This window comes from Marmota monax, unplaced genomic scaffold (genome assembly GCF_021218885.2).
Source record: "Marmota monax isolate L192 unplaced genomic scaffold, Marmota_monax_Labrador192_F-V1.1 WCK01_AAM20220418_F8-fsc00021, whole genome shotgun sequence".
Lineage (NCBI taxonomy): Eukaryota > Metazoa > Chordata > Mammalia > Rodentia > Sciuridae > Marmota > Marmota monax.
In genome coordinates, this window is record NW_026695228.1 from 11,349,824 (window position 1) to 11,367,318 (window position 17,495).

Sequence of the window (17,495 nt, forward strand, 5' to 3'; positions counted from 1 at the left end):
CTTGGTCCTCTCAGGCTTCTGGGTGGGGGACTGCGAAGCAGCTTCCACACCATCTTCCAGAATGTCAGGACCGACAATGTCAGTGATACCTGACAATGTCAGTGACCTACTGTTCACTTTGGGTGTCCCCTGGAGGTTGACCCACATGGGAGGGAGGGAGGCCTGCAGCCCAGCTAACCCCATCACAGATGTGGCTGGCTGGTGAACACCCCTGACGCCATACTGAGTGAGGCAAGAAGCAAGTGCCGGGGCACCCTGAGGAGCTTGCAGTGGATGTTGTCTCTGTGGCCATGGGGTGAGCTCCCGTGGAAGAATTTCCATTGGGCACCCTCAGTCATAAGTCTTTTTCAGCTGGATGTAGGTGAAATTTGGGACTCTGATCCCCCTCACTTCTGCCACAATCCCTAGGGTCATGCTGGGTGGCCCTGGCCAAGGCAGGAGCCCACAGTGTGTGCGGCTCCCACAGCCTGGCTGGGAGTAGACAAGAGTCCTATGGTGCTACTGCCATGTGGCGCAGAGCAGCTTGAGTAGGACCCAATTGGCACAGGGTCAGGTGTCCCCTTTATCCCCTCTGCTTGGGGTGCTGGCCTAGGACCCCCACATCCTTATGCAGCTGCTGTGAGCTCTGGCTGAACCTCAGGATCACAATGACAACAGGGCCCATTCAGCGTGACCTATTGCCTCTCTCATGCATCTTCTCCTGTGGCTGCAGTGTCTCCAGTGTTGGACTGTGGTTACTGCCTCATTGGGGGAATAAAGGTAACCAGATTCATCTGCAAAAATGTGGGCTTCAGCGCTGGCAAATTCTGCATTATGCCCAAAAAGAGTTGGCCACCACCAAGTTTCAGGGTGAGTGATAATAGATTGGAAAAAGAGCAAATCCATCAAAGCAAATAACCTTCTAGAGGGAGTTGCTAGACTGCACCCCATGATTGGAAACGCACAAAAGCAGAAGGGTTTCCCTGGCATCGCTGAGTGAGGATGAGTGTGGAGACCAAGGTGGTAGTTCTGGTCATGGCACTAACACTATGACCCTGTCAGCCAGGACTGGAAGGCAGGGTCTGTGCACTTGCCCCATTGGCCTGGCTTCTCCAATGCCCGAGCAGCTCCAGCCTGACATCCTTGATCAGCATGAGTGTGCTGTTCTTTGTGTTTAGTAGGGAGATTCCTCTGTACCCTTATGTCCAGAAAACATGTGCTAGATCCAGAGGACCTCACATCCCAAGGAGCATATTTTTCTCCCTTCAGATACCTGCCAGGGTCTTGCAGGCATGATTTTGTATCCCGGGCATGCTCAGAGGCTTCGCGTGTAGACACTGGGGCTGCAGCTCTGCTAACAGGATAGCAGGTGCCCCCCATGAAACAGGAGCACAGGGCCAAGGGTGGGATGGGAATGGAGGCAGACACACACCGGCACCACCGGCAGGATGTTGTGGCAGGGAAAGGACGATGTGCCTTAGGAGGACCTTCTCACCCCCTCCTGCTTGTGTCCCATGCACTTGTCCATGACATTCCTTGCACCTGCTGCCAGTGGTCAGCTCTTTAAAGCTCTGTGACTTCCTCATCTTTAACCTTCAGAATCTTGTGCCTGGCACCTGGTGAAAGGCAAGACAGCGCATGCATGCTCAATGAGGGCATCACAGACTCTTTACAGGATCCCTCAGATAGCAACATGAATGATAGAAGTCTGCAACGTGAGCACTGGGCTTTACACTCTTCCCCACACCTTTGTGTAATCTGCATGTCTTTAAGGCGGTTGCAACTTCCAGCTTTGTTGAGCAGCCTCCCTTTGGAGTCATGCCATCCGTGTTTGAGCTGGCCCCAGGCTCTGCTGTGTTAATAGAGGTAGGTAAGGAGACACTGGCTCATGGTCCTTCCTCTTCATGATTGCTCATGGCTGTTTCTTCCGCTGCTGCATGATTGCATTTGCCTGTGATTTCATGACCCAAGTACATGTTCCTGCATCTTGTAGGCCATTGTCATTTGGCTGTCTTATGACCTCTCTCTCTCTCTCTTTTTTTTTTTTTTTTTGGTACTGGGAATTGAACTCGGGGGCATTCAACTACTGAGCCACATCCCTACCCCTATTTTGTAGGAATGTGGGGTCTGAGTTGCTTAGTGCCTCGCTGTTGCTGAGGCTGGCTTTGAACTCACACCTCCTGTCTCAGCCTCCTGAGCTGCTGAGACTACAGGTGTGCCCCACCGTGCCTGGCCTTATGAATGACCTCTCTTGCAAAGCAGATGGAGCTGTCATTTCCAGTGTAGTCCCTGAACATCTCTTGTCTGTAGCTGGGATTCACCTCCAGCCATTACAGAAAACACTATGGAGGTTTCTCTAGAATTAAAAATAGAACTACCACATGATCCAGCTGACCCTCTGCTGGGTATATACCCAAAGAAATGAAATCAGTATGTCGAAGAGGCATCTGCAATCCCATGTCTTTGACGGCACTATTCACAAAAGCCAAGATAGGGAATCATTCTAAGTGTCCATCAATGGATGAATGGATAAAGAAAATGTGGTATCCATATGCAATGGAATATTATTCAGCCTTTAAAAAGGTGCAAATTCGGTCATTTGGGATAACATAGATGAAACTGGAATACATTATGTTGAGTGACATAAATCAAGCATAGAAAGACAAATACTGCATGATCTCACTTAACTATTGAATCTTTTTTTTTTTAATTTTTTATTGTTGGCTGTTCAAAACATTACATAGTTCTTGATATATCATATTTCACAATTTGATTCAAGTGGGTTATGAGCTCCCATTTTTACCCCATATACAGATTGCAGAATCACATCAGTTACACATCCATTGATTTACATATTGCCATACTAGTGTCTGTTGTATTCTGCTGCCTTTCCTATCCTCTACTATCCCCCCTCCCCTCCCCTCCCCTCCCCTCTTCTCTCTCTGCTCCCTCTACTGACATTCGTTTGTCCCCCTTATATTATTTTTCCCCTTCCCCTCACTTCCTCTTGTATGTACTTTTGTATAACTCTGAGGGTCTCCTTCCATTTCCATGCATTTTCCCTTTAACTATTGAATCTTAAAATAGAGCTTGGAGTAACAAAGTAGAATGGTTACCAGGGCCTGCGGGTGGAGAGAAATTGGGGGGAAATATAGTACAAAATGTATTACAGAGTGAGCTTTCTGCTCTGTGCCAGTATCATCAGGGGAAAAAAAAACACTGTTCTTCTGGGTAGTTTTCATTTGTTTCTTTTGTTAGAAATGAGGTTGCATGTTGTCATCTGTTTTTTGAACTTTGTTTTCACACCCTTTCAGTCTACTCCCTGCGTTACTCTGGGATAGGGCCTGGACTGAAACCTCTAGGTTTGGGGGGGTCAGGCAGGGAGGCTGGGGAGCAGAGAGCAAAGGGAGAGTGCATGTCTGAGGAAGGAAAGAGGTAGGGGTGGGAGCCCCTGATGAGGGGTGACAGGGCACCCTCTTCTCCCCCAGGTCTTGTTCCTCCCAATGAGCCTGGAAAAGGTAGAGCAGACCTTCATCATCGTGTGTGACAACTGCCAAGTCAGGGAGCTGGTGATCACAGGTGGGCTTGTGTGCACTCCTGGGGCCTGGTGGGCACGGGCACTGCGTCGGGAGCTGCTTTCGCTGCACAGCGGCCAGGCTTCACGCACCCTGTCAGGCAGCCGGGGGATGCTGGGGTCACCAGGTGCCAGGCATTAGCTTTTGGCCCTTCATTCTTGGATCTTGAATACCCAAGCTAGAGTGGCCTCCAGGATAATTCAAGGGGCCTTTTGGTGAGGAACAGATGGAAACCTGGGGTGCCATTTTGTAATTTCCCTTTGGATCTCGCTATGATTTCATTTGGGGAATTATCAGCAACACACAGAAACCACCAGGGGCACCTCTAGGTTTCCGGAAGGTTAGAAGGGCCTTCTCAACCTTTCTGCCTTCTCCCCGCCCCCTCCCTTCCTTCCACCCAGTTTCACTTGGCAGGTATTAATTGAGTGCTTGCTATATTCAAAGTTCTCAAAATACCCTCCTTTTGGTCTGTGAAGAGATGGGGACATGAGTACGTGTGCTAATGGCCCTCTTTTCCCTCTTGCATGTGCTTCTGGGAATCATGGTCAAGGGCCACTGAATGAGGGTGGTGGCATGGGTCCTATGGCAGCTATTGATCAGAGTCCTGCCTTCAGCTTACGGGAGCTTCTCTGAACATTACCTACTTGGTCAGGAAGGGGGCAGCTGATCGCTTTGGATCTGATCTATGTTTCTGGTGAAAAAAGTCAACCGGACCCTGGAGAGCTCACAGACTTAACGGCCCAGCACTTCATACGCTTCAAGCCTGAAAACATTCGGTCCACAGCAAGGAAACAGCTGATTATCCGAAATGCTACGTGAGCTGCCCCTGGGTGTGCCCCTGACACGTACCCCTGCCCCTTCCTCTTCCCCTCCTCACCTGACCCTGAATTTCCACTCAGGCCGGAGCTTCCTTGCCTTGGGGATTCTGATCTCAGATTAGATCCAGACTGAACGGAAGGACCCAGATTTACACTATCCATCATGGTGGCCACCAGGCACATATGGATTTTTAAATCTAAATCAAATAAAATTACAGTTTCCTTCTAGGGCGCTAGTCAGTCTAAGAGCTCAGTATCCACAGGTAAGCAGTGGCTCCTCTATTAGTGCAGCTCTCTAAGACTTCCATTGCTTCAAGAATCTCACTGACACAGTGCTGCTCTAAACTATTTCAGACCACCCCGAGCCAGGAATAGTTTTCCACCTTACTTCCTGTGCTGGGGAAGTAATCCTGGTCCCCAGCCCTACATCTGTCGGTTCAGCTCTCATTGCCATTTATTTTCTGACCAGCCTCTGAGCATTACCCTTCTATCGGGACCAACCTCGGGGAACTTCCAGCCCAGGCTACCTGGTGACCTGAGATGCTGACAGCTGCTGTCTACAACATGGCCAGAGTCCTGCCCCTCCTACTGCCGTAGGGTTTTCATTGTTTCTCTTGGCAGTCAGGGGGCACACGTCTTTCAGGACATAGCTGTCCTGGGAGGCGACGGCTGGAGGCGGAGGGCAGGGACGGGTGGATGTGGCAAAGTGTGGAAACTCTCACTTGGTAGAAGATAGTGCAGAGGATTTTCCTAATATTTTCCAGGGGTTGGGGCTGAGGGGGCTAGATACCTTTAGTTTAATGCTTAGTTTTTAGATTTTAAATCTAAATCAATTAAAAGTAAATTAAATTGAATTGATTTAAATGATTAAATTAAATGATTTCCTGAGTTGTCCGTTTCCCCTGATGTGCTGCGGTTCCAGTCTCTAGAGCTGTGGATGAGAAGAGGTGGCTCTCTTTCGTGGCCTCTAATTTGGGCACCCTGACTCACCTACTGTCCTTATGCAGTTCTCCCTAGGCTCCTCCATGGGAACTGCTTGAAGACTGACCTAGTCACTTCCTGTTTCTGGGTGTTTTCTTGCTTTCTCTTGGAGCAGAGCTGGCCAAGCATGGGGTGGGAGGACCTGGTCCTGGAAGAATTGGAGCACAGCATTGGATGTGCTGCCCACTGTCATGATTGCCCCCACAGACATGTGGAGCTGGCTTTCCACTGGCAGATCATGAAGCCCAACCTGCAGCCCCTAATGCCTGGAGAAACCTACAGCATGGACAGCATCAAGTACCACCCTGACAGGGAGACTGCCTTCTCCATCATACCCGAGAAGGGGGTTCTGAGCCCCCACAACAACCAGGAATTCATCCTGAGCTTTTCTCCTTATGAGGTTAACATGATCTCATTAGCCACACATGATCGTATCATGATCTTTTGCCCCTGAATCCATGTTCTTTAATGACATCAAAGCCACAGCTGAGCCTGAACCAGGTACCTGGGCATCCTGCCAAGATTGGCACCTAGATGGCTTAGCGTGTCACTGGACCATATGCCTGGTGAGCAGGACAAAGCAGATCATACTGCCTGGTCCTGATCCAAGACACCCCACTTGCAACAAGACCTGGGCTCATTTCTACATCCCTGGTTGTGTCAAAGCACATTACCATTCCTACCCATCCTACAGCAGTGCCTAGAGAGGGAGGTGCAGGTTCCCAAGGGCCTGGTTAGCACAGGGCCAGTCTAGAGCCCTTGCTGGTGGTTCTCAGACCTGAGTGAGCAGGGCTGCCTCACTATCTGAGAGTTTGTGCTTCAGACACCCCAAGGCCCTGCCCAGGGCCCATGTCAGCCTGGTGGGGGTCGGGGGATGATTTTGTTGTTCCCCGAGTCAGGGATAGCTCCTATCCTGGCAGCAACCCCACTTTCTTAAGAGGTGGCAGGGAAGCGTTTCTGGCACAACTAAGGGGAGGAGAAGCTCCTGCCCACACCTGTCTTCTCTAGGCAGCCTGCAGTATTTTCAGGGTGCTGTGTTTCCTTGTAGCTGAGGAACTACCACAGTGTGCTGCAGATGGTGCTGGAAGAAGTTCCTGAGCCCTTGAAGTGAGTAGGGCCTATGGCTGAGGGTGGGCAGCTGGGCCTAGCCTCCCACTAGGGATGCTTCTGGGGAAGGTTCCAGACAGGGTGGATGAGGAACTTGACCCCAACAGGCTTTGAGGGCTATGAGCATTTTTGCATTGCCCTGGCAATCAGCTTACAGTGGGCACAGGATGCAGGGAGGAGGGTATAGAGTGCCATAGGCCACCCTAGGAACCTTGGGGCTCCAGGCTCACTGTTACCCTTGGATAACCAAGCTGGTGGCATCTAGGTGGTGCTGAGGATGCACTGCTAGGGGTTGGGTCTCCAGTCAGCCTAGTGCAGAGATCCCAGGCTAGGACTGCAGTCTGGTCCCTGGAGGCAGCAGGGCAGTGTCCCCATCTGAGGCCTTCTGTCACAGCACAGGCATTCATAGTCTTCCAGGGCACTGACTGACACTCCTGCTTGTCTCAGGTTGGGAGCTGTGGGTAGGGTGGAATCTTCTTTTCATAAGGCCAACCATGTGGGACAGAGGCAGGGACATGCAGTGATGTCCCGGGCTGCGTCAGCTCCTAGCTCGCGGTGGGTTTGTGTTCAGTTCAGAGGTGAATAATCTGGAGGACTACACATACTCTGTGGATGATGTGATTGTCATGGAAATTGAGGTGAAAGGCTCAGCAGAACCCTTCCAGGTTCTCTTAGAACCCTACGCCCTCATCATCCCAGGGGAGAACTACATTGGCATAAATGTGAAGAAGGATTTTAAGGTAGGTCATCATCTGTCCCCTGTGTGGGCTGACTGAAGCAGTGTGGCACTTGGGTGAGGGTACAGGAAGGACAGAGCTGGAGCAGCCACTGCACAGAGCCTGAGGGCCCCTGAACCCAACGGGGGTTCACATAGATGCCTAGAGCCAGGTGAGTCTGTTTTATTTTATCAATGTTCCAGAGTCTTCTGAAGTCAGGGCTGCTGAACTCACTCCCAGGTTCCCAGGTCATTGGCAGGATATGGCAGGCACCCTCATCCCTGCAGCATGGAGTGAGGGTGCTGTGAGTTGGGAAGGCTATGGCTTCTGGCGGCCAGGAGTTATTTGGGAGGGGGGTCAAGTGGACCCTTTGTGAACCCTCAATCCCACAGTCCTTCAGCAGGTACAGACATGACATGAAAGGGCAGTCCTGGGGCAGCCTAGATTGGGGTGTGTCTTTCAGATGTGGAACAACAGCAAGTCACCCATCAGGTACACGTGGGGGAAGATCAGCCATTGCCACATCATTGAAGTGGAACCCTGCACAGGGGTCATAGGTACCTTGGGGACTGCAGGGGGTGTGACCTCCCTGGGGTGGCTGCAGGAGGAGGTTTTAGGGTTCAAGGGGCCTGCACAAGGCCCTTGGTGTCTTGTGATCAGCTCCGGCATGGCAAGAAATGAGTACAGGCCAGATGTCCAGGCCCAGCCACAGAAGGAAACTTCTCCACTCACTTTCCCCTCTTTCCCAGAGCCCAACGAGGTTGGGGATTTTGAGTTGAACTTTACCGGGGGTGTCCCTGGCCCAGCAAGTCAGGACCTGCTGTGCGAGATCAGAGACTCACCCTCGCCAGTGGTGTTACACATCGAGGCGGCCTTTAAGGTGCTGCAGACGGGGGTTGGGTAGCAGGGTGGGCCCAGAGAGGTGGCAGGGGTAGGACACAGAGCCCACTCCCTGGCTGCTCAGTAACAGATCCTTCTGGATGTCTCAGGGGCCTGCACTTGTCATCAACGTCTCGGCCCTTCAGTTTGGACTGCTCCGCCTGGGGCACAAAGTCTCGAAGTCCATCCAGATCCGGAACATCAGCCAGCTCTCAGCCATGTGGCACATGAGAGAGAGTCCGGTCTGCCTGGAAGAAAGGCATGAAGATGTAAGTTGGGGGCTGCTGGCTCCTAGGATGCCACCTCTCCCAGAAGCCAGTTCACCTTGGCTCAGGTCTGAACTGGGAAACTTGAACTGTGCTTTCCAATCAGAGCCCCGGGGCTGCGAGAGAAGGCACCCTTAGCAATTGTCGCCTGGCCGTGTGTCTAACTCTCCCCACCATGAGGCAGCTCCTCTCCCCAGAATGTGTTCCCCCACCCCAATTCAACAGGTGATTCTGGTTCCCTTTTCTACCATCAGATGCAAAACAGGACCTGGGCTTCTCCCTTGGCTGAGCAGTCTGAGTTTGGAAGCACATGGGCAGCTGCTTTGGGCAGAGGTCATGTACTGCTGGGCTCCTCCAGGGCTAGGATCCTTCTGGGGCCTATGCCTGCAGTGGGTACTGCCAGCAAGTGGCGCCTGGGCACAGGCATGTGGCCCAAATATGAAGACTTAAATCTAATTTTTTGGTTTTTTGTTTGTTTTTATTTGCATTTTTTTAGCCCTTTCTGTAGCAGAGCTCGGACCCCAAACCTCAATGCCTGAAAGCTGACAAGCACAAAGCCTTCTTTTCCTATGAGAGCAAGTCCTGTGCAGCCCCTGCTAAAGGCCAGGGAGGTTGAGGCTCAGAAGCAGGAGGCCACAGCACCAGGCCGACCCTATGGTTGGGCATGGTGGCCTGGGTGGGGTGGGGGAGGGAAAGGGAAAATCAGGCCACTTAGCACCTCCAGGCAGGCATGACCCTTGCACTCACTGTGAGGTTCTCATGGGAGAGACCCAAGAGAAAGATAAGGTCCCTTCCGATATAACCTTTCCATGTCTAGTGACACCCCACTATTCCGTGTGACCCACCCCGGGTCTTAGGGTTACTCAGAAGAATGTTCCATTTCTCATGAGACGGGAAGAACAAAATGGAAAGAACCCCTTCCTAAGTTCCCTTTCCCTCTCCCCCTCAGCCAAGGTCAACATACCTGATATGAGGGGAGGGACAGATCTTCCAGGTGAAGGAGTCCAATCCTCCAAGGAATGAGAGGGTGGAGAAAAGACCACCTGGGTGGAAAGGAGAAATTGTGGCCCCTTCTGCAATCTGGTGGCCTGATGGCTCTCCTCAACTGAAGCTGTCAGAGTCCTGACCCAGGGTTCCCCATAGGGCTCACAGGCTCTCCTCCTGCTCCCCAGCTGGAGTCTCCATCTGCCTGCTCTGGTCTCCCCACATCCTGGGGCCTCCCTCTGCCTTCTACCTCTCAAATCTGGGCCAGGGTGTGGGCACCTGGCTTGTGCATTCCTGTTCTTGGAGACTCACTTTTTAATCCTCAATCCTGAGGCCCTTGCCCAGCCATAGTCCCCCACATGCTTGCCTCTTTCTGGGTCCCAGATGGCTCTGAGAGAGCCAGGGGCCCTTGGAGGTGCACCTGGTTGGGCATGGCCAGCCCCCAGGGCCTCTGCAATTCTCCATGTCCTCACTCCTCATCCTTCTGGATTGGCAGCAGGCATCTCCCTTGGACATTGAGCCTTCAAGTGGTTACCTTTACCCTCTGGGGGAGTGCCAGGTGACTGTAACCTTGGAGGCCTTGCACTGTCAGCGTCTGCAGACTGTACTAGAGCTGGAAGTGGAAAAAGGGACCTGGAGGTACGGGGCTGTGGGGGATGGGAAGATGACAACAGTATGTGCACATTTACAGTATATTTATACCATGTGCAATGATGTATTTATCTAGAGACATTTCTGCATTTAAATTGACTTATACATGTTTATCCTAAAACATTTGAAAATTACCCAGAAGAATATTAAGATGATCCATAATCCATTACCTAGAAATAGTTCACTGATAATATTTTGGGGTATGTCTTTTTAGGATGTGTGTGCTAAAGGAATGTACATTAGTACAACCACCTTCAAAACCATTTTACTGTTTCCTGGTGAGATGTGACATAATAGTGAAAAACTAGAAACCCCAATGTTCATCAACAGGAGAATGAGCACAAAAATAGTGACATATTTCAATGAGCAAATATTTTTGTATTCTGGGAGGGGCACACTGGAGATTCAAAGGTAGTAGTAGTTCTCTTCTTCCTCTTCCCTTGTTTTTTCTTTTTTTGTACTGGGGATTGAACTTAGGGACACTTGACCACTGAGCCACATCCCCAACCCTTTTTATATTTTATTTAGAGACAGGGTCTCACTAAGTTGCTTAGAGTCTTGCTAAATTGTCATTCTGGCTTTGAACTTACAATCCTCCTACTTCAGCCTCCCGAGCAGGCAGGATTACAGACACGCACCACTGCTCTGGCTCCCCTTCCCTTTTCCCTCCCATCTCTCTTTCTTGCTTTCCAGTGGAAAGTTTCTCATCTATATAAAAATAGAACAGTATAATGAGTGCCCATGAACTATCACCTACCTTCAAAAGTTATCAGCTCACTGCAAATAACATTCCATCTACATCCCCCATCCACTCCTCTCAACCCCTTCCAAAGTTACTTTGAAGTGAAATATTTCCTTAAGGCTAGTGGTGATATTTTGTGTCTGAAGCTGGATGGGGATATACCTGTCTTCTTTTTACTATTATTTTTTATATATTTAAGCTCTGCATATATTTTATATTCATTATTGCATGTGTATTCATTATAAAACAATTGAAATGCTCATTTAAAACCTGTATGGATACTCTGGAATTATCCTCCAAAAACACTGCACCATTTTATACTTCCTCCTGTCTGGCCCCATATCCTCACGATGACAGATATTATCTGGCTTTAATAATTTGACCATCTGACGGGGGTGATGCCACCAGTGTTTTGTTGGAAGTCCTTTACTGTGATGACCAGTGCGGGTCTGAGTGTGAGTCTTTCCCACTGGTCCTGCAGGGCACTCTGTGGGCCTTCAACATGAAGGCTAAGTTTGCGTTCACCTCTGGGAACATGGCTTCCATGAAGTCTTATTTTCTTTCCTTTCCTGTCTCTGTTCTTCTGAAAGGACCTTGTATTAACCAAAATGTTTACAGATTGCAGGTGATAGAGCTGCAGACAAGGAAGAAAAAGCATCCCTGCCTTGCCATCCCAAGGGCCAAAACTCTTCCCTTTGTTGGCTGTTCTGTTTTCTCCCATCCTCTACCCTTCTTCCCTCTTGCAACCTCCATCCCAGTCCTAACCCTCAACTCTGCTTCTCTCTGTGGGCCTTTCCCTCCTCTGTTGGTGAGGGCCCTTAGCCACTCTGCCTGAGGAGGCGATCCTTAGAGCCTGGGCTCCCTCTGTGAAAAGTGAACCTGCTTTCTCCAGAGATGGGCCCTGATAGGTCCTCTCTAGGTCGTGTTCCTCCACTTCCCCAGGTGGGGGGTTAGGAGTAGGGGTGAGAGGTGGGCATCTGTCTCCAGAAGAAGAGAGAGAGTGGGAAAGCTTGCTGAGCTCCCACAGCCCACTCAACACCTGCTGGAAACTTGCAGCATGATTTTAACTGGATTTCTAATATTTCTATTTTTTCAATGGCTTTGCTCCTCACTCAGGGAAGGTGCCCTTGGCCTTGTGGCTCACTCTTTCTGCCTTTGGTGATATGCCTTTCTTTGGAAATCATACTTTTAAATTTTAGGTTTTGGGGGTTGGTGTTGTTTTGTTTTGTTTTTGTACTAGGTTTTGAACTAGGGGGCACTTAACCACTGAGCCACATCCCCAGTCCTTTTTTGTATTTTATTTAGAGACAGGGTCTCACCGAGTTGCTTAGGGCCTGGCTGATTTGCTGAGGCTAGCTTTGAACTCACAATCTTCCTGCCTCAGCATCCAGACCTGCTGGGATTGATTACCAGCATGGGCCACCGAGCCTGGCTTTGGGGTTGTTCTTTTTTGATAGAAGTGTGTTAGCGTCTTGTACATACAAAACCTCTTGCATCCCCCCAAGGAATCTGATTTCCCTTTTCTTGAGTGTTTGTCTGGAGACCTTCTCCCTTCGTTTTTTTAGTTTTCTTCTACATCTGGCAACCGTTGGCTGTCCACTGCTGTTTCTGAATGGAGGATCTAGTTGATTTGCACACAGAACTGGTGGCATCAGTTTTCCTCTCAGTAAGTGGGTGTAGGAATGGCAAGCGCCCCTCTTCCAAGGAGTGGAGAGTAGGTGAGCATGTTGCCCCAGAGCACACCATAACCCCAATCCCCTGAGAGGAAGAAGCCTTTAGAGGAAGCAGCCAAGACCGCAAAGGAAGCCCATGTTGGGCAGCTATACAAACCTGTCCATCGCTTCCTTCATAAATAGCAATGAAAGGCTGGGAACAATTTGGTTGTTTTTCCTCCAGGACAGCTGAGAGGCCCAGGGGTACTGGGGACTCTCTCCTGCCCACACCCATGTTCTCCAAGGGTGGCAAGTACTACAGCCCCATCTCCCGTATGTGGCCTGAGCTCCAGGCCCGAGGAGACCAAGCTGATCAAGCTCCCAACCCTCCTTGCGTGTTCCCAGTTCTTTCCCCACGGCCCACTCCTTCCCTTTGACTCTTGTCATTGACAGTGTCAGCAATTCTCTTCACCTGCACATGACCTTCATTCCAGGGGTTTTAGGAAGCAGTATTGTTCTCTTCTGTTGTATCAGTTAATCTGATCACATCCTGTTCTCCTTTTCTGCTCCTTATCCTCCTTTTTTCCATGGAATGGCGTTACATTTACCCCTTTCTTTTTTTTTCTTTTGGTGCTGGTGCTGGGTATTGAACTCAGGGCTTCCCTTCTGCTAAGCACGTGCCCACACAGCCAATCTCTTTACCCGTCTTTGTGAGCTTTCGCAGGTGGCCCCTGTGCTGGACATCATAGTTACCCGTCCTGACCGCTCTCCATCCTCCCTGCTGCTCTCTGGTCCTCCACATCCTTAGTCACTTGTGATTCTCTTTCTGGTGGCAGTCATCCTAGCATGAGAGGTGTATTTCCCTGAGGATTGAATTTGCATTTCCCTTTGGCCAGTGAACAGTGCTGAGCATCTGTTCATACACTCATAGGTTATCTGTGTCAATTTTGCACGATATTTTTTCATACAGTGCAAAAAATGGGTCCAATTTTATTCCTTTCCATGAAGTTAACCCGTTATCCCAGTACCATTTCTTAAAAACACTATTCTTTACCCACCAAATTGTTTTGGCACACTCAAAAACCAATTGATGGACATGTGAGGGTTTATTTCTGGATTCTCCATTCTGTTTCACTGAACCACATGTCTGTCCTTGGGCCAGGTGCCACAGTGTGGATCACTGTGGCCTTGTAGTAAATCTGAAAACTGGGAAATATGAATTCTCCAACTTTTTTTCTTTTTCAGGATTGTTTTAGCCATTCTGGATTCTTTGAATTTCCATATGATTTTATGACATCTCCATATAAATCAGTTGGCTAATTTCTGTGAAAAGCCAGCTGTGGTTTCCATAAGGGAGTGAGTAGCATCTGTAGGTCGATTTGGGGAGTGTCATCATCTTGGCAGTGTTCTCCATGAGTATGTCTTTCCACTTATGTTCTTTTTCATTTAGTTCTATGATATTTCATTGTTTTCAATTCTTATATTTCTTTTATGAAATTATTTATAAATATTTTATGCTTTTTGATGCTTTTGGAAGTAGAACCATTTTCTTAACTTTGATTTCTGGTTGTTCATCACTCCTGCATAGAAACACAAATGTTCTTGCATGTTGGTCGTGTATCCTGCAACCATGCTGATCTCATTTATTCGTTCTAATATTGTTCTAAAGAGAAGGACATGTTATTTGCATAAAGATAATTTATTCTATTATTTCTTCTTTGGATTTTATTTGCTCTTTCTCTAGTTTCTTAGGTGGGAGCTGAGGCTTTTGGTATTTTTTTTTAATATTGGCATTCATAAATATAAATTTACCTCTGAGCATTGCTTTAGCTGCATCCTATAAGCTTTGAGATGTTGTGTTTTCAATTTCATTGACATAAAAATATTTTCTAATTTCTTTTGTGATTTTTTTCTACTTGACCCTAAATTTTTTACTTTATTTATAAGTGTGTTGTTTAATTTACAGATATTTTTGTTTCTCTAATATTTTTCTGTTGTTGATGTCTAACTGAATTCTGTTGTTATTGGAGAATATACTTTATATAATTACAGTCCTTTAAAGCGCACTGAAGCTTGTTTTATGAGCTCTCTTGTCTTCCATTCTGGAAATGTTTTATATGCCCTAAAGAACATATGTATTCTGGCCAGGCATGGTAGCACACACCTGTAATCCTAGTGACTTGGGAGGCTGAGGCAAGAGGATCTCGAGTTCAAAGCCAGCTTCAGCAAAAAGTTAGGTGCCAAGCAACTCAGTGAGACCCTGTCTTGAAATAAAATACAAAATAGAGCTCAGTATGTGGCTCAGTGATCAAGTGCCTCTGAAATCCCTAGTTACCTCCCCTGCCAAAAAAAGAAATATATGTATTCTGCTGTCAGACAAAGTACTGTATATGTCTGTTGGGTTGTTTGGTTAATTGTACTGTTTAACTCTTTCCTTCCTTTGTAAAATTATTTTCATACAAACTTCATTTTCATACACTAAAGTTCCACCAACACAGTTTTTGGCTTATGTAATTGTCTTTTAAATCAGAAGGAAAGAATTTCAATAAAATAACATTTATTCTGCCCTTTATATTTACCTACATTTTATATAATGCAGTTGTATCAGTCAGGGTTCCACTAGAAATTTATTGCAAGGGTTTGGCTTATGTGACTGGCCAGGCAATTCCAGAATCCATAGGGCAGGCCTGCAGGAAGCAAGAGCTGAGGCTGCTTAGCACACATGGAATGTCTTTCTCTGGGTAATTTCATTTCAACTGATTAACTCAGGCCCAGCCACATTATCTAGGATAATCTTCTTTGCTTACCCTGGACTGACTCTGAATGTTAATCATGCTGGCAAAATACCTTCAGATGTCCATCCAGGCAGAACACCTGTTTGTTGAGCTCCTGCTCTCACCACAAGAAAAAATTGAACAAACTGAAAATCATTGACTTCTTAGATCCATCAGAGAATTGAGGTCATAGGATACATTGCAATCCGCAAATCTGGGGGGAGAGGCTAATACAGAATACACATCAGTTAACCTGAAGCAGAAGCTACTGGGGCCATCAATGGGAAGGAATGCTTAAAAAAGTAGCTTCAGCAAATTCTGGAGCTGAATGTAGACTAGCTATAGGTAGAAACTTGGAGGTGCACTAGGTTATCATGGTGGAGATTGGAAAAATTCTCTTGTTTTTCCAGGGTAGGGTGGGGAGACGAAGTGACCATTCTGGAAAAATAACCACTTTAAAATAAGCCTAAATTATTCTCCATATAATTTCTCTTACACCTCAGCATTTCAATTTGGAGTACTTATAAACAGTATTGTATTTTCACTCAATTCCATGTGTTCATTATGTATGTAAAAGCATGATTTGATTTTTGTGCTTCGATCTTATCCCCTATAACTTTGCTGAACTTAGTTCTAGAAGTTCTTAAAATATAGACTCCTCAGAATTTTCTGCATAGACCATCATGACAACTGTATATAGGGGCAGTTTTATTTCTTCTGTCTCCTGGTGTTCCAGCTACCTTCCTGTGTATGCTGAGGTACAGGAGCCCCACGTATACCTGAAGAGCAGCCAGGTGGAGGTCAGCAACCTCTACATGGGGGTGTCCACAAAGTCAACCATCACGCTCGTCAACGGCACGCTCCTGTTCACGCGGTTTCACTGGGGCAAGGTGAGTGAGCCTGTACCATCCAGGAGCAGTCTGCAGCCCTCAGCAACAGAGACCTATGTGGCCCCCCAAATCCCTCCCATAGCATCTGTTCAGCCTCTCTCCCTACCACAGCCCGCCCATAACTCCATAGAGCCCAGAAAAGCTTGGATCCTCAGAGGAGCGGCCCATCTGGTCTGGCTTTGGTCCTGCCTTTAGGGAATTCCAGTTCCTGCCTGAGAAGGAGTTTCTGGTGAACACAGATAGAGCCTTCCAGTTAGCAGAGTGTGTGGCTGGTCCACATAGCTGTCAGGAGCCCAATTGTGGTTCTGCCCCATGGCTCTGAGATCTGTGGAAGATGGAGCCACATCCTTGTATATCAAAGGCATTTGCCTTCCGCTTCCCAACTCTCTGGGCCTCTCAGGGTAGCTCATTTAGTCCGTGCAACCCACTGACAGGTGGTGAAGTCCCTCCAGGGTTGGGGAGGACAGAAGGAACCTTGGGACCTACTGTGGGTCTGAGTCTCAGCCAGCAGTGAGCATGCTGTCTGGACTCGGGTTCCTCTAGGAGCCTCACACAACAGGTCCACAAATGTGTCCACCAGCTCCTAGGGCACCAAGCAGCCTTCTGCACAGCAATAGTCTCTCCCAAACGTGGCCTGCTGGGCCCCAGTGAGGAGCGCCTGCTCAACTTGGAGTTGACCGTGCATACCATGGTGAGTACAGTGATATCAGAACCTGAGTGACTAAGACACCTGTCAACAGGTTGTGCTTGTGCCTCAGGGAGGTCCTGCTCCTGGTCCTTGTGGGTAGGGAAGGGATGTTTTGCATTTGGGTGTAGGATCCCCATTCAAGCTGGGCCAACTTTCTAAGAACACAAGGTCAGAGAGCCTGGAGCAGCCTGGATGTGCTCTGAGACCCTCTGGCCCTTTTGGCACCAGCTTTAGCCTTCTCCAGACCATTCTTTGTGGCTGGGGCGGGGTCCAGCTTTCCAGTTGGCCCAGAGACCTAAGGCAGAGGTTCTGTTCAAGGCAGACACTGTGCCAGATGCTGCTGGAGGAGGTGACTGGTAGCCAGGGTCAGCCTGGGGGAGGCACAGCTTTTCTCTGGAGGGGCCCAGAGGGAGACCATCTGGGTGAACATGATTAGTGCTTGAGCATTGTTGGATATTGCTGCATGGTTCTTGTTGGGGAAATAATTTCTTCCTTGCAAAGACTTGCAAAATCGGGTCTCAGTTTTTCACTGGCAAACATGGGACAGTGAGCTTTTCTATACAGATGATCCTGAGCTCCAGGATGATAGACCCAGGCATAGCATGGTGCAGATCCCACTCAGGAAGGACATGATGTCTATTATAGTAGCAGCATCAGAAAGAATGAGCAGCTCTCCAGAAGTCACTCTGAAAGGTTTTCCTTTCTGTGGACATGCACAGATGTTTCAGGAAGACTCAGCATGAACCCTGGGGATGGGGCCAGGCCTCTGGGGACAGGATGTGGGCCTACCGGC

General features: G+C 48.5%; 2 protein-coding genes across 9 annotated transcripts in view; one reads left to right on the top strand and one right to left on the bottom strand.

Annotated features, from left to right (window-relative positions):
* Dlec1 (DLEC1 cilia and flagella associated protein) overlaps positions 1 to 17,495 on the top strand; it is a 49,775-nt gene that overhangs the window by 19,307 nt on the left and 12,973 nt on the right. For 3 of the 8 annotated variants that reach the window (XM_058576519.1, XM_046436647.2, XM_046436648.2), the window contains exons 9-21: positions 713 to 849; positions 1,753 to 1,845; positions 3,468 to 3,558; positions 4,207 to 4,369; positions 5,561 to 5,753; positions 6,402 to 6,460; positions 7,032 to 7,200; positions 7,640 to 7,733; positions 7,926 to 8,056; positions 8,166 to 8,324; positions 9,805 to 9,944; positions 15,861 to 16,014; positions 16,595 to 16,705. In XM_058576519.1, coding sequence (XP_058432502.1) covers positions 713 to 849; positions 1,753 to 1,845; positions 3,468 to 3,558; positions 4,207 to 4,369; positions 5,561 to 5,753; positions 6,402 to 6,460; positions 7,032 to 7,200; positions 7,640 to 7,733; positions 7,926 to 8,056; positions 8,166 to 8,324; positions 9,805 to 9,944; positions 15,861 to 16,014; positions 16,595 to 16,705 — 1,694 coding nt within the window. Of the gene's footprint in view, positions 1 to 712; positions 850 to 1,752; positions 1,846 to 3,467; positions 3,559 to 4,206; positions 4,370 to 5,560; positions 5,754 to 6,401; positions 6,461 to 7,031; positions 7,201 to 7,639; positions 8,057 to 8,165; positions 8,325 to 9,801; positions 9,945 to 15,860; positions 16,015 to 16,594; positions 16,706 to 17,495 lie in introns of all 8 variants that reach the window. The other 5 variants (XM_046436645.2, XM_046436642.2, XM_046436644.2 and 2 more) reach the window with 3 other exon arrangements.
* LOC124087662 (3-ketoacyl-CoA thiolase, peroxisomal-like) overlaps positions 7,815 to 17,495 on the bottom strand; it is a 31,439-nt gene continuing 21,758 nt past the window's right edge. Inside the window, exons 4-5 of the transcript XR_009226023.1 lie at positions 9,286 to 9,364; positions 7,815 to 8,303 (exon numbers count right to left, since the gene is read on the bottom strand). The gene's annotated coding sequence lies outside the window, so the exon portion shown is untranslated. The remainder of the gene's footprint in view (positions 8,304 to 9,285; positions 9,365 to 17,495) is intronic.